At 38.2% G+C, this 14145-nt stretch overlaps 1 protein-coding gene across 3 annotated transcripts in view; it reads right to left on the reverse strand.

Annotated features, from left to right (window-relative positions):
• The window catches only part of nsmaf (neutral sphingomyelinase (N-SMase) activation associated factor), a 106732-nt gene that overhangs the window by 35043 nt on the left and 57544 nt on the right, over nt 1-14145 (reverse strand). For all 3 annotated transcript variants that reach the window (XR_014766263.1, XR_014766262.1, XM_084702605.1), the window contains exons 10-16: nt 13960-14089; nt 8995-9066; nt 8673-8781; nt 6075-6251; nt 5369-5448; nt 423-513; nt 148-211 (exon numbers count right to left, since the gene is read on the reverse strand). Coding sequence is in view for 1 of the 3 variants with exons in the window: in XM_084702605.1 (XP_084558731.1) it covers nt 148-211; nt 423-513; nt 5369-5448; nt 6075-6251; nt 8673-8781; nt 8995-9066; nt 13960-14089 (723 nt within the window). In the remaining 2 variants the exon portion in view is untranslated. The remainder of the gene's footprint in view (nt 1-147; nt 212-422; nt 514-5368; nt 5449-6074; nt 6252-8672; nt 8782-8994; nt 9067-13959; nt 14090-14145) is intronic.

Consider the following 14145-nt stretch of genomic DNA (forward strand, 5'->3'; position numbering starts at 1 on the left):
TAAACTGGTGTCTAGTAAGCTATGAAAATGACCTTTTCATTGGTAAAATATAATGATGCCATAATACGATACGTCAGCAAATAAACATAATAGGCTGTGCTTTTACAACGCTAAAATGATCTTAAATCATAGTAAGCAATTACTAACTTATTAAACATGCGGTCTGCGTTGTCGTAGCGGCCATTTTGTAGACACAGCATGTGCTCTGGAGCTGAAAGTGTGAAAATTATGAGTTGCGTAAGTAACTATGTAGGTAACTTATTAGAGAATACAAATATTTCAATGGAGCCCATTTTTGAAATAGGCAATACTGATATCAAAATGTACTTTTAATACAAAAAAGTACACATGCTTTACTAAATAATTTGGCAACAACAGGTAATAAAACTATTGTCAAATACTTTGCAACATAAAATACTTACCCACTCTGACCAAGAAGAATAGCACATAGCCAGGAGAGGAGTAATGACTACCATACATAAAACGGGGTTCAGGCATGTCTTTGTACCGCATCTATAAAATAAGACACCAATTACTTCTTACCATATAAAGGCCATATCACAGATTAAACTTATTTTAAATTGGGAGCAGTGGCCCATGGTGTGTAGGTAAAATAAGGAGACAGAGTGCTATCCAGGGGTTGAAATAAACTTTTTTACTTGGTGGCACTGGTGCTCCCAATTTAGGAGTTAGGAGCACCAGCAAAAATGTAGGAGCGCCCACCAAATATTAAGAAGCACCACAACTACAATTTGTATGTAACCCTTTTTAGTGGTTTTCTGACACACCAGAGTCTCACTCGTATAACATTAACAGGATCCTGGGTTTCCAGCTAAAGGATGATTTGACTGGTCAAATCTGTTTACCAACTTGAGCTAGAGAATTCAGAGTTTAGTAGGCTAACAACCAGTTAATAGTGTTATGTTACTTAGCACGGTGCCTCCACTGAAGAATTACTTAACCAGTGTTCCTGGTAGGAAAAAAATGTAACTCCCCAGACCTATTCTTAAAGTGTGACAAATACAGTTTATACTAACTAAAACACTTTACAACCATGTAACAAGACTTAAATCATAGCATCATTAATTGCTTCCATGTTGGTGACCTTTTAGAGGATTTTGGTTGAATATGAATTCAAAAACAACAACAATCGCATCCAGTCCACTTATCAAACATCAAATGTACATATCAAATCAGACTGAGTGTAAACCATTTTCTTATATACTCATGAAAATGAACTGAATACATAGGTGTTTTATACTTAAGTTTTGTTCAGATTTTTAACAAACAATTTCAATGATCAAATATAGTTGCAAGCAGCAATGCAGGTTTCTCCACAAAATGGCAAAATATTATAAACATGTACACTGTAGAAGATCGAGACTTAGACAACAAGAGAGCAAAACGACTTCATGTTTGGCCAACAACAATAGGCTGAACGGGGATTTGAACTCATAAGCATTAGGTAACAAAGAAGTCTCTCTAGCCTCTCTGCTACACACCAACTGCTGAGATTTTATGATTAGTAAGGGCTGAGAATTAACTTTTCATAGAATATTGAAACTCTTCTTGAGTTGAGCTCTTTCCAGACTCTCAGTCAATGCACAACTAACAATAGTCATGTGGGCAACTGGGCTCGGGCAGAGCTCATATATTTAGCTCCTTGCGAGTGGAGCCTGTGACATTACAGCAGCCGACTCTCTGGTCCCATTAAACTATACAACATGCATAATCAGGGTTACCAACAAGATTATATTAACTAACCAACATTAACATTACAAACATCTAACTGAACAAACACAACAACTGAAATCCCTTGCACGGCTGTTGTAACCAAACTATTTTCCACAAGTCTTTGCGTTTTTTTGACATGCCGCACTGCATGCTGGGTACCCAAGGGTGCTGACGCTGATTGTCCAGCTGTGCTCCTACTGCGTGATATGAGTATTAGTTTTTGGTCAGCTTTGGGACCAAGGTTAAGAAACGGTTGACATTTAAAGGTGAAATTGCATGAAATTGCACATGGTATTTCAGAAGGATATCTGCCTGTTTAACTAAACAAGTAATCCAAATCATGACAGGCCAAAAGACTGTGCCTTGCTTCGAACCTGAGACCTTGCACTTTGTAGGACACCGTTTCAACCCATTGAGCTACCCCCTCAAGTATGAGAATAAGTGGTCAGTTACTGTACAAAAAAAGGAAGCCGTTTCTCCTGTAGCACGGATTGTTTGATTCGGCCAAAGTTTAAACGGCTGTAATTCAATGATCTTTTGACATATCAAGGAGAAATTGCACATGGTACTTTGGAACAATGTCATCCTGTTTAACTAAACAGACATTCAAATTTAAGACGGGCTAAACGACTGTGGCTGGACTCAAACCTACAACCTTATACTTTGCAGGTCGCCATCCCAGCCCAGTGAGCTATCCTCAGTGTTGAATATTATCACGTTCAGTTACTGTATGAAAAAGTTAGCTGTTTCTCCTGTGGTAAGCGTTGGTAGATTCAGCCAAGTTTGAAACAGCTCTAATTCAATCATATTTTGACATACTAAGGTGAAATCGTTTATGGTACTTCAGAGTGATGTAATCTTGAACCCTATTAGATTTGAAAAACCATCAGTCAAAATTATATTTGATTTATTGACACAAAGTAATTGAGGCAATGTGTAGATTTACATATATACACTTCTTTCAGCCATTTTGTATTTGATTCAATTGCCTTAAGTACAATTTTAAAATACGTCAATGATACATATCTGTACAAAATTTTACCTTTGGTTCAAGAGGAATTTTTAAAATTTTCCCAAGTTTTTAGTGTACAGGAAAATCCATCATGGCAGATCTTATGGGTCCTTGAGGCTTTTTTGTTCCCAATGAGAAATGAGGCATGTACAAGTTTCAGAATAATTGGAGCAATGGGGTGGAAATGCCATCACTTTGAAAATCGGACTTTAGGGCGTGGCCTGTGGCGCCCCCTACAGTCGAATGTGGCCTATATTTGGTGTGGGGGGTACCCACTCGGATGTTGTATCACTGTGCCAAATTAGAAAATTAGTTACCAATAGCATGTTGAGTTATTGTGGCGCAAGGAGAATAATAATAATAATAATAAAACTAACGAATACAATAGGGGTTCCTCTTACTGGAGGAACCCTAATTACCTTTCCAAGAATAGGACTAAATGTGTCCAAATGAAATATAAGTGTCTCTTACATGAAAACATTATCACCTTAGACTGTCAAACAAACATTTTACCAACAAATAATCCATATGTGACAGTTGAAATGAAACAGAATGACACCTTTTTTATTCTAACCAAGCTAACCAAGTGCCCAGACCTTAAGAATAGGTCTGGGGAGTTACATTTTTACTATCAGAAACAGGTAGTGGTAGTGGAGGCACCGCGCTAATTAACATACAATTATTAACTGGTTGTTAGTTTACTAATCTCTGAATTCTCTATCTCTACTTGGTAAACAGATTTGACTTGTCGAATCATCCTTTAGCTGGCAACCCAGGATCCTCTTTATGTTATACGAGTGTGACTCTGGTGTGTCAGAAAACCATTAGAAAGGGGTTACACTAAGTAAAAAATAAAGTTTGTGAGCCTGTGGATGGTGCTAGGTGTTCTGATAAGTATGAGGAGAGTACAGAGGTGTAATCTGCTTACGATTTACTGAAACATGGGACCCAAATACTTGGCTATTTGGATTTTTATTTTTTGGCTAGGAATTAAATGAAAAATTTGAGATTAGACAATAAATGTGTGTGGACTGACATCCCTCTCATTTACAGCAGAGATCGCCAAGCTTTAGTTCACCACAATTGTAAAACGGAAGACAAAATGCAGTAGACCTCAGTGATGACACTTTAAATTGAGTGATGACAGGTATCAGTTGCACAACAAGCATAAAAAAACCCTGTAATAAGTCTATTGTTTGACAATAAACAAGCAAACAATTTGGCAAAAAATAGCTAACTTAGCTCAGCTAATGTCTGTTGTTTTGTTGCCATGATGATTTATTTATCCGCCATTGATGCTGCATTCATATTTTCTTCATAGTGCCATGACCCCTGGTGGTAAATACTATTACAGTTCCCGTTCTCCATGGCTCCATTGCTAAGCACAACTCAATGCATTAAATGCATCAACTCGATGCATTTTCTCATTTCTTCATCACTTTGTGCGGCTCTACATGGTGAATGTGTGCATATATTTATTTCTTACCAATCATTCATCCAAACACTGTCACACATAAAACTGGGTCCTGAGCCACACACCTGCTTATTTTTAAAGTGCCCGGTTCTCGAGAGGTTCAAATCTCATACACACCGATTCCTGCCTTTTCTGGTTCAAAGCTAGACACTTGATGGTGAATGCTCTCCAGGTGGTGATGGAGGCCCTTGACACAGCTTGAATTTCTAACCTCTGATCCATCCTGATTCTCCCCAACCTGTCTGCAGCCTTTGACATGGTCAACCACCAGCTTCTCATCTCCACACTGGCTAAAATGGGCATTTCTAGAACTGCTCCGTCCTGGATCGGGTGCTACTTCTAGGTCAGTAAAAGAGGGTCGACTTTAGCATCCTGCCCCTTTGCTATGGGAGTACCACAGGGAACTGTGCTGAGACCCCTTCCTGCATATTTTATATGACATCCTGTTGTAGCACTCGTTGTAAACAGATTGTACCAAAGAAATTGTTTGTAATGTACTTATGATGCTGTTTTTTGTTGCACTGTTCTATCACCTGAATTGTGTACATTTGTAGTTGAGAGACAGACAGTTCCTTGGCTCTAACCCCCGGAATGCTATTAGAACTATGCAGTTAAAATCCTTGATTATCTGTTGAATTGACTAAATACACTACTTTTAAGTAAAATGTAAATAAATCAAATGTTAACTGTATACTTAATTTGTCCATGGATGTGCTGGCCGTGAAGCAAAGCATTTGCAATATTGTTATCAGCTGCATTGGACAACAGATAACAGGAAGAAAACGAATACTTACTGAGGAAATATGGGTTAGGGGATGTCGATGAACGTGATGAACATTAATATCTAAGCTGTTTGTCAGATTAATTTATAAACATTTGTCACACTCAGTGGAAGTAGAGAATGTTGGGAATTGCCTTTGTGGCCTTTTTATTACTTGTAAACTGAAATGCCACTCATGACATTTCCTAGTCTGTGGCAAACATGGCTTTGCACCACCTGAAGTGGCATGTAAAACTGGCCCACATATTTGTAATTTGCTGCTGCAACTCAACTGATACAGTATTTTTCGGAATAACTCATGCTATGTGGAAAAACCGCCTTCATCCAGGTAACAATGTAGTAGTTACATAAAACGTGGTAGTCTCACCAACAATCTCTCCAGTCTCCCTGGGTTTAGTGCTCCCACAGGCTTACTCAGGTCTCTGTATGTTGAAGCATTCGTCAGATCTGACAAAAGAAATAGAATTTAGCACAGCTGAGGTAACTAATGTTGTGGATTTTAGGAATAATCTCCCAAATGCCCCATATCAGAAATGCTTATGCTAACGTGACTATTATGCCCTTTGAGACTGCCATATTTGTTCTATTTGTTGAACTACTGTAAATGAAACCAAAAAACCTATAAAGCGGCATCTACAGATTTTTCTGGCATTTGAAAAAAAAATAACATGCCTGGTAAAGAATGCAAGCATCAAGGAGCCGTCAGACAATGACAGATCATTTAAGAAGGAAAAAAGAAATAAAAGCGATATGTGCTATATCATCTTTGGTAAAAATTATTCATAAGATTAATAATTAGTTTTGTTTATTAAGTATTTAAAACCAAAACTAAATACATTTACTTACATTTAGTCATATAGCAGATGCTCTTATCCAGAGCGACTGACAGAAAGTACAGGGACATTCCCCGAGGCAAGTAGGGTGAAGTGCCTTGCCCAAAGACACAACGTCAGAGGTATGTCCGGGAATTGAACCGGCAACCTTCAAATTAATAGCACAGATTCCCTAACCGCTCAGCCATCTGACTCCTCCTTTTACTTGACTCAGCATTACTAAACCTATTTTATACTCACCTAAGTGTGTGCTTGTGTAGTCTGAAATGATCCAGGGGAAGACTGGGTATGCAGAAAGATCATTGCAGCTGCGGTCTGCCAGATTATTGAGGTGTAGTAGGTAGTGGTAGTTACTGAGGTGGCCCCGCTGCCATTGCAGCATGTAACTCTCAGCCGTGTGTTCCACTGTGTGGTTCTCTGAGCATAAAAGAAAGTTAATACCCATGTTATTGAGTAACATTGTCAACATTGTTATGTAAGGGATAATGCCTGACAAGGTGTCCATTATCGGAAAATAATGGACAACGGGGAGGCCAGAATTAACCAATATGCAGAGGAGTCCATAATTTTCTTATAATGGACACCTTAACGGACATTATCCAGCTTATACGATGGTCACTTTTCTTTCTTATTTGTTTTACAAACATAAATGTATGCTTTTAGACATACTGTAAACTGTAGGGTTGTATTGGCAGACCTGAATAATACAGCCCCTTTGTAACTTGCAAAAAACCCTCTAGGTTTTCTCCTGGACACAGTAACGCTGCATTTTGGGACGTGACAAAGTTGATGCTGCAACTTGTGACGTCACAAGTTACACTGTTTCAAAAGCTAGCGTTTCCAAGTTGCAGTTTCAAAATAGTAGTGAGATGTGAAATTTTGATAGGTAAAAGGTTCCAATGGACTTTTAGGTTCACTGTATGTCTATTTTACACACCAAACTTTAATTTTTCAAAGTATGACAAGGTAAAATCGATTTTGCAATCAATTGCCCCTTTAACATATTGCCTTGTTTTGCAAAGGACTTTCACACTTGGCCTACTGCCGCATTGAGTGATCACTAACGCAGTAAGTTCAGAAAATGCATATTCTCCAAATAGGTTCAAATAAATTTTGAACTCACTCATTGTTGTAATTAGACGTTAGCTTGTTAAAGTGTTGCAATAAATTCTAAACGAAGGCATTGACTGTGTCCCAGTTGCTACAGTTACTCATTTTAGATAAAGGCTTATTATGAAATGTAGCCAGCGCATTAATTTAGAACAACAGTTTTATTGAAACTACTTAGTAGTTTTTCCATTATCAGAAAATAATGGACATCATGCAGGCAATCAGAATTGTGTATTCACCCAGACGTTGGTATAATGTTAATATATAAAATGACAAATGTTAAACTGTGACAGACTGGAGCAGTCTGTAAGGATTGACACACATTTTTACCCCATCAAATTGTCAATCATACTGAGTTTCTTTTGACATTTTGTGGATAGTTTAAGAAACACAAATTTACTGTAAAATTAAGATACTAAAACTACAACAATGCCTATGCTATCTGGTGTACTACCGCCTAAAACCAGTCAAAGCATTGCAATTTTATTGACATTGCATATAAAATATAGTCATGACTGGTTAAGATCCTTGGTTTAGCTGAGCTAAGATTCAAACTTGACAAATCAATTTTGAATGTAGGTTACACATTTAAGAAATGTGCATCATTTGAAAGCCTTTTTATTTATTTTTTGCAACTGCACGTTGTTAGGTAAAAAATATGTGAAAAGCTGCCATAATTCATGAATTAGTTTAAAAACAACAAGACCTCCTTAATGTTGGTCAGTCTAGCCACACAAAGAGCCATGCTAAAATACACAGGCTTCAGGATCCCAGACAGGACCACAATAAATAGAGCACAGATGGAAACATTCTCGAGGCTGGACCAACAAAACACCAGCCTCTGCTTTGGGCCATTTAAAGTAATCAACCATTCATCTTGGACAGGTGACAGTGGAGCTGTTCCTGTACCGTGCTGCCAGGGCACCAATGGGATTATCATTTGTAAATTTGGTCTAAATGGTTTCTCATTATGCTCTTGTTGTTCTACTGTATGCCAGTGGTAGGCTTGTCCTCTCCTATAACAGATCAACAGTTATACAATATAATGTATCATGTAATTTTCAATTCAGCTGAGTAGCAAACATTAAAAAAATAAATTGTTCTAAAATCCTATTGGATAGAAAATCCTAAAAACGTCTTAATACCTGAAAGGATATGCGCCTTAAGGTGCTTTGCATTTTAAAAGGTTAGCAAATCTTGCCTATCCTGCCTTTAAAAAGGAAATAAAGAAGTATGCTCCATCCAGACATTGGATATTAACTGAGCAGCTTGTCCATAATGATTTAACTTTCAAAATAAAATGATGAGCACTGGTTGTGCAAATACAATCCTACATATGGGGCAAAATTGTAAGACTGTCGATTTAATCTCTACTCACCTCTCACTTCCTACTTAAAGAACAAGTCTATGTTTATCTGGGGTTGTCCCTCCCCAGGTTCTCCTCAAGGGTCTGCCACTGTGGCAACCAAGGGTCACCTGCCACTGACCAGCTAGCCTGGCATCTTCAGACCAATTCACAAATACTGTACATGTTAAACCTTTTTTTTGTATTTCTAAGTTATCAATGTGCGCAGACCAAAATGCCTCTGGGTGCAATTGGATTGAACTGTATAAATACAACCAATCAGGGCAACAAAACTTCATATTGGATGCTTACTAAATTACCTCAATGACACTCCTCTGTACAGTCATCATATTAAACCGATAATTCACTGTGCACTCACTGACCTAGAAATGTGGCAATATAATAGTAGAGTTCATCTCTGTCGCAGGTGTCGTAAAACTTCAGGTAGATGTCTGAGCACAAGTCATTTTCAGAACAGAAGACCTCTAGTCCCTGAATTAGTGGGAGGAACCAGACATTAGAGATGATTGAATCAGACATAGTATCACTGAAACAAAACATGTTTCCAGTTAATTTAAGTACAATTACAGAGTTTGTCTTTTGCTATTTTTTCCTCAGATACTAAATGTTATACTTAAACTTTGATCCCCGAAGTTGAGATTGCCTTTCAAATGTTCTTCTACCTCAAATCAAAATAACACTTACCAGTGGTCTGAGTCCATGGCGCCTTTTGTATATTCTTCTTACTTTGTGAAGCTTGATTTGGACTACCTGTTCCTGAAATGACAGATGTTTACAGCTCTTTAACAGCTCACCCAAACCTGTACATACATTGAGGGTTTGATAAATATGGATTGAAGTCACAAGTATGTTTTAAAAATGTAATAGCAAACATACAACTTAAACAGTCAATTTACTACCAGGAATCAGAGTCCAACTCTGTGGCCCTTTGTTGTGGATGGAAGACCTCACTCTTCTCATTGTATCTTGTCACAAAACACAAAATAACCTTCAAATAAATGTATTAAAATAAATGACTAAACACTGGCTCCATAAAATGTATCAAATAAAATACATGTATTTTCTATTTTCAAACTACATGAAAATACATTTGTATCTTTGGTCATTCTGAATTTGTATATACATCTACCTAACACCTGCTGGCTGCCCAGTCTTATGTTGTTAACTATCCAAGTGAACATCACTTTGAAACAAGCTACTGTAACAATGTTGTCATCAGCAGTATTTCAAATGGAATCGCGATTCAAACAGTACCATCTGCAAACTGAAAATATGCCCCCAAAAACGTAAATAAGCTTTACATCTATTTAGGGAGAAATAGCTAATTCAAAAGAAGTTTGCTATGAGCAAGCTAGTTGCAGTGGCATTACTTATTGTACATGCAAGTCTTGATTTGCTTACATGTGCTGATTTGCTTACATGTGCTGTAGTACACTAGCCTGGCTGCCAGCCCAACTTCTCCGCGCCCACAAAAAAATTTGGTCGGGAAGTTGGGTCTGGAGGGTCTCGTATTGGGAACAACTACATAAAACCAGGATCGGGACGGACCAATGAAATTACCAGGGCGGGCTTTATACGATGATGGACAGATGATCAACAGTAACGTAATCAACAACGTCACAAAAGAGCCCTTGGGTTGAATTTGTTTTCAACAAACAACAAATTACGTTGCTCTGATTGGTTGTAGGTCTATCCAATTGAGCGAAGAGGCATTTGTTTTACAAGTTCGTTTGAAACACGGCCCATACTCACAGCCCAACGGAGAGTTATCAGACTCATATTTTGAATAGAATTATGAGTATGACAACGTCAGGCTAAGGAATTCTAGGCCCCCTGAAAGAATATTGGTTTGGGCCCCAGCCCCCCGAGTTTTCATCGCCAAAGATCAATTTTACACCACTTTTTTTCTTAGACTATATGTATTATAATTTTTTATTTCATCAGCATCTTCGCTATCCCCTTCACTAGAATCTGTAGTAGCCCTACTTTCTGGTATTTGTTCTTGGGCTGGGTCTGACTCTGTAGAAAGCAAGGACAGTCAGTGACTTAAGTAGATGAATCTAAATGTTCCCTTTCATTACAGAATCGAAAGAGCGGAGACTAATGTGTAAGTAGATGCCAATGGTACAGCAGTTCACTAATGAGGCAAAATATCCAACAAGTGTCTACCTCACTCACTCACCATCATCAGCATCTTTGGAATTAAATTGGCTTATCAATGCCATAACTCTAGAGAAACAGCTTCACTTTATTATTGTATGAGGACAGCAAGCTGTAAGATTAGCCCTACTTAACATTAACAAGACTCCTGTCAACAGGCTACCATAGCAGTTTAGTTTTTTAACACTCATGCAAGAATGGAAAATTGTGTCCTACCGCTACTGAAATTTTACTGGAATTTAAGCATATTATAACGTTTGGTGACTAATAACCTTACGGATTTTTTCTGTGGATGATATTTAGTGGATCATTTTGTAATTTCAGCCTTGTCAGGCGGACCACACGTATTGTTAAACGTTAATGTCATTCGGTTAACGCAGTAATGTTAGTAGTTGGCTAAGCGCTAGTAACATTAGTCACTCGTCGTGACGTTGGACGAGCCAAGCTATGCTATTACTCGTGAACCACAGGGCGCCTATGCAGCTAGCTTAACACTCACCTTTCTTCGAAAAAAAATCACTGATATTCTGGGCGCCTGATGTGCGCCTCCTGGCCTCTCTTTTCTTCCTCTCCTCTCTTTTTTGTCGTCCCGATTTATGTTTCTGTTTTGGCATTGTCAGTTCTTTATTGATGACCAGCAGGCTGCTGCTGCAGTTGCAGTATGTTGCAGTATGAGCAATAACGTTACGCGTTATACACAAATTTTCAAAAGAGGAGCGAACCATGGACCAACATTTTTTTTAAAGAAGAATGTTATTGCTCTGAAAATTAAAACTTTTTTTTTTCTATTTTGTTTGATTTTGTGGATTTGTTTGAACTTTGATGCATTAGTATGAGTAGGAGTTAGGCCTATGCATAGTAATTTAGTAATAGAAAGGGAAGCCTACATAATAGGCTACTGGGTTTTTTGACATGATTACAACACACCAGTAACCAATTGACATTATGTGTTAATATACCGAAAATGTCCTTGAATCGAGATGGTGCTGCTGTCTGTCCTGCCGAAAACCATTCAAACAGGTTGACAGCATAGTTTTCTTCTTTTTTTTACAACAGCGAGCTACCGGAACCACGTGACAAAAAAGCTTGAGCTTTTTCCTGTGTTATACTGGCAGTGAGAGTTCACAATGTTGTATTTCACTCCATTGTTCACCAAAAACGTCAGGGAGGACTGCCTTTTGTAGATACGAGTCTGCTGAAGATAGCCAGAATATCGTAATTCTTTAACCGAGCCTGTTTAATTCGTCATTTGCTTGAGAAAGTAACTTCCGTTGGCCAGCTTCATTGAAAACCATTCAAACAGGATGACAGCAGTGGGCTTTTTTGGAACTACAGTGAGCTACTTAAACCACGTGATCACGTGTCGGCGAGATCAAAGCTCTGGTTCAACCTACAGTCTAGCTCTAACTGCATTTAGAATCTAACAAGCTATAATCTTACGATAAATGATAACTAAAGCTGGTTATAGGATACTAATCCTAGCTGGTTAATACTACTAATAACAACTCATATGTGGTGGTAGAAATATAAAATAATGCAGGATTTTCATCAATTTACCAGCTAACTTGCTTCGGAGACACTGAAAATGAATGGGGTTCAACGGTGGAAAATATAATGTTTGGAACTATCAGACGCGTGAGACACGCTTTACTTCCGCATTCCTCAATAACAATGGGAGTCTATAGAAGTATCGCAACTCTCTTTTTTCTATGGCTCTGGTCCCTACTGGTTCCCAAACTAACTGGTTTCCCAGCTGTGCGTGCACCTATCAGTCTGCCTCTATCACCTGATTCGTCACAAATTCACAAACATATTACTGGCGATTTTCCAGTCGGATCTCATATTTGCTGCGGCAAATATGAAAGTAGGCCTATAGGCTACATGCGCACTAAATTAGGCTACCATTCGCAATAAAATAAATGGAGTCAAAATAAAACATTTGCAGGCTCGCATGAAGTGGGATTCGATTGCACTTGAGCAAAAATACGTAGCACACAGAGGCCCATTACTTTACACTGCAAGCTATACCAGCTCACAACAGTGAGCCAAATTGTTATGTATTTAATAACTACATTGGCCTTCAGGTAACATCTTGATTTGGCTTCTTCTGAACTAACTGGTTCCTATAGACATTACCCAAATGTAGCCTACGAATCGCGTTGGGGTTGTTTCGAGGCAATGGCTGTATTTACCACGACATCACAGCTCCTTCTGACACCACACATTAAAAGTTAAGAACGACTAAGAACGTCGCTGCTAACCCAGACAATACGATCAAAATAGCCTACGCGAAACCCTTTGAGACATAACATGTGTCTATTTGTTTCCTGTGCAATTTTGTGTATGGCTGGGTGTTGCTTTGCTGTATCTTTTTAAATCAATTCATTTCATAGTTGTATATGTAGCGAGCACTACATCACAGCTATTCGCCAGGACAAAATAAATGGAAGCTAAGAAAATAAAAGATTCTAGTGGGATTCGATCCCACGAGCCAAAAGTCATACATCAATGACGTTCTTTGCGTTACACCGCAAGCTACTGAAGCATAACAGGTATTCAGTCACAAATGTATTAACTACATTGGCCTTCAGGCAACAATTTGTTTTGGCTTCTTCTGAAACAACTTGTTACCGTTGACACTACGCGATTGTAAGCTACTAAACACATATTTGGGGTTGTCTCGAGGCAATAGCCACATTTACCAAGATATCACAGCCCCATAATGACACCACATTTTGCAAAGTAGGCCTAATAATTAAATTGTTGCTGTTAAACCAATACAAGACAATACAATCATCTTTAAAGCTAATATTGTCAGCAACGATCTAAGTATTACTTTGCAATATGTGGTGTCATTATGGGGCTTGAAAATTGCCAGTAATATGTTTGTGAATTTGTGACAAATCTAGTAATAGAGGCAGACTGATAGGTGCACGCACAGTCGGGAAACCAGTTCGTTTGGGAACCAAAAGGGACACAACACCGGTGTTGGTTCTATGAGATGAGCGGACTAGAAATATCAAAGTTGGTTAATGTTGAAAACGTTAGATTTCTATTAAAAAACACATGAAAACATAAATTTATGTTTTTAAAAAACAAACGTTGGCAAGTGACCATGGTATAAGTGGGATTATGCCTTTCGAGGTGTACATTATCACGAGGTGCTTCCTACTCGTCGGACATTATCCCTTACATATAAACGCATGTTATTTTGATGTGCTTCTATCTGAAATCCATCCTTTGCTGCTCATCATCAAGAGTCTAAGGAAGTAACCTTTAAATGAACACATTACTGATACTGAGTTTCACACAGGTATGGATAACTAGAGCTGCAAGTTGAATAGCTCCGAAACTTCAATTCTTCACAAATTATTTGTATGTCGATTTGAATTAAAGTGTCTGCTATGCTAAATGAATAAAATGTATATGTATTTTGTGTTGATGTGGGAGGGAATCTAAAAGGGTGTAGAGGCATTCTAGGATACTCACAGGATAACCATTGAGGGGTTGAAAGTAAAGGTTTTCATCTGTTATGCAGACAAGGCCTGCATTTGTCACCAGGGGTGTCACCATCTCTGCCTTACATTCCATGTGTGTTTTTTCTGCAACATTCTCAAAGCTATAAACACAACAAAAAGCATATTATACGTAAGTCATACCAATCATAACAAAGCA

Source organism: Hypomesus nipponensis, chromosome 8, assembly GCF_054491055.1.
Source record: "Hypomesus nipponensis isolate SF chromosome 8, ASM5449105v1, whole genome shotgun sequence".
Taxonomy (NCBI): Eukaryota; Metazoa; Chordata; class Actinopteri; order Osmeriformes; family Osmeridae; genus Hypomesus; species Hypomesus nipponensis.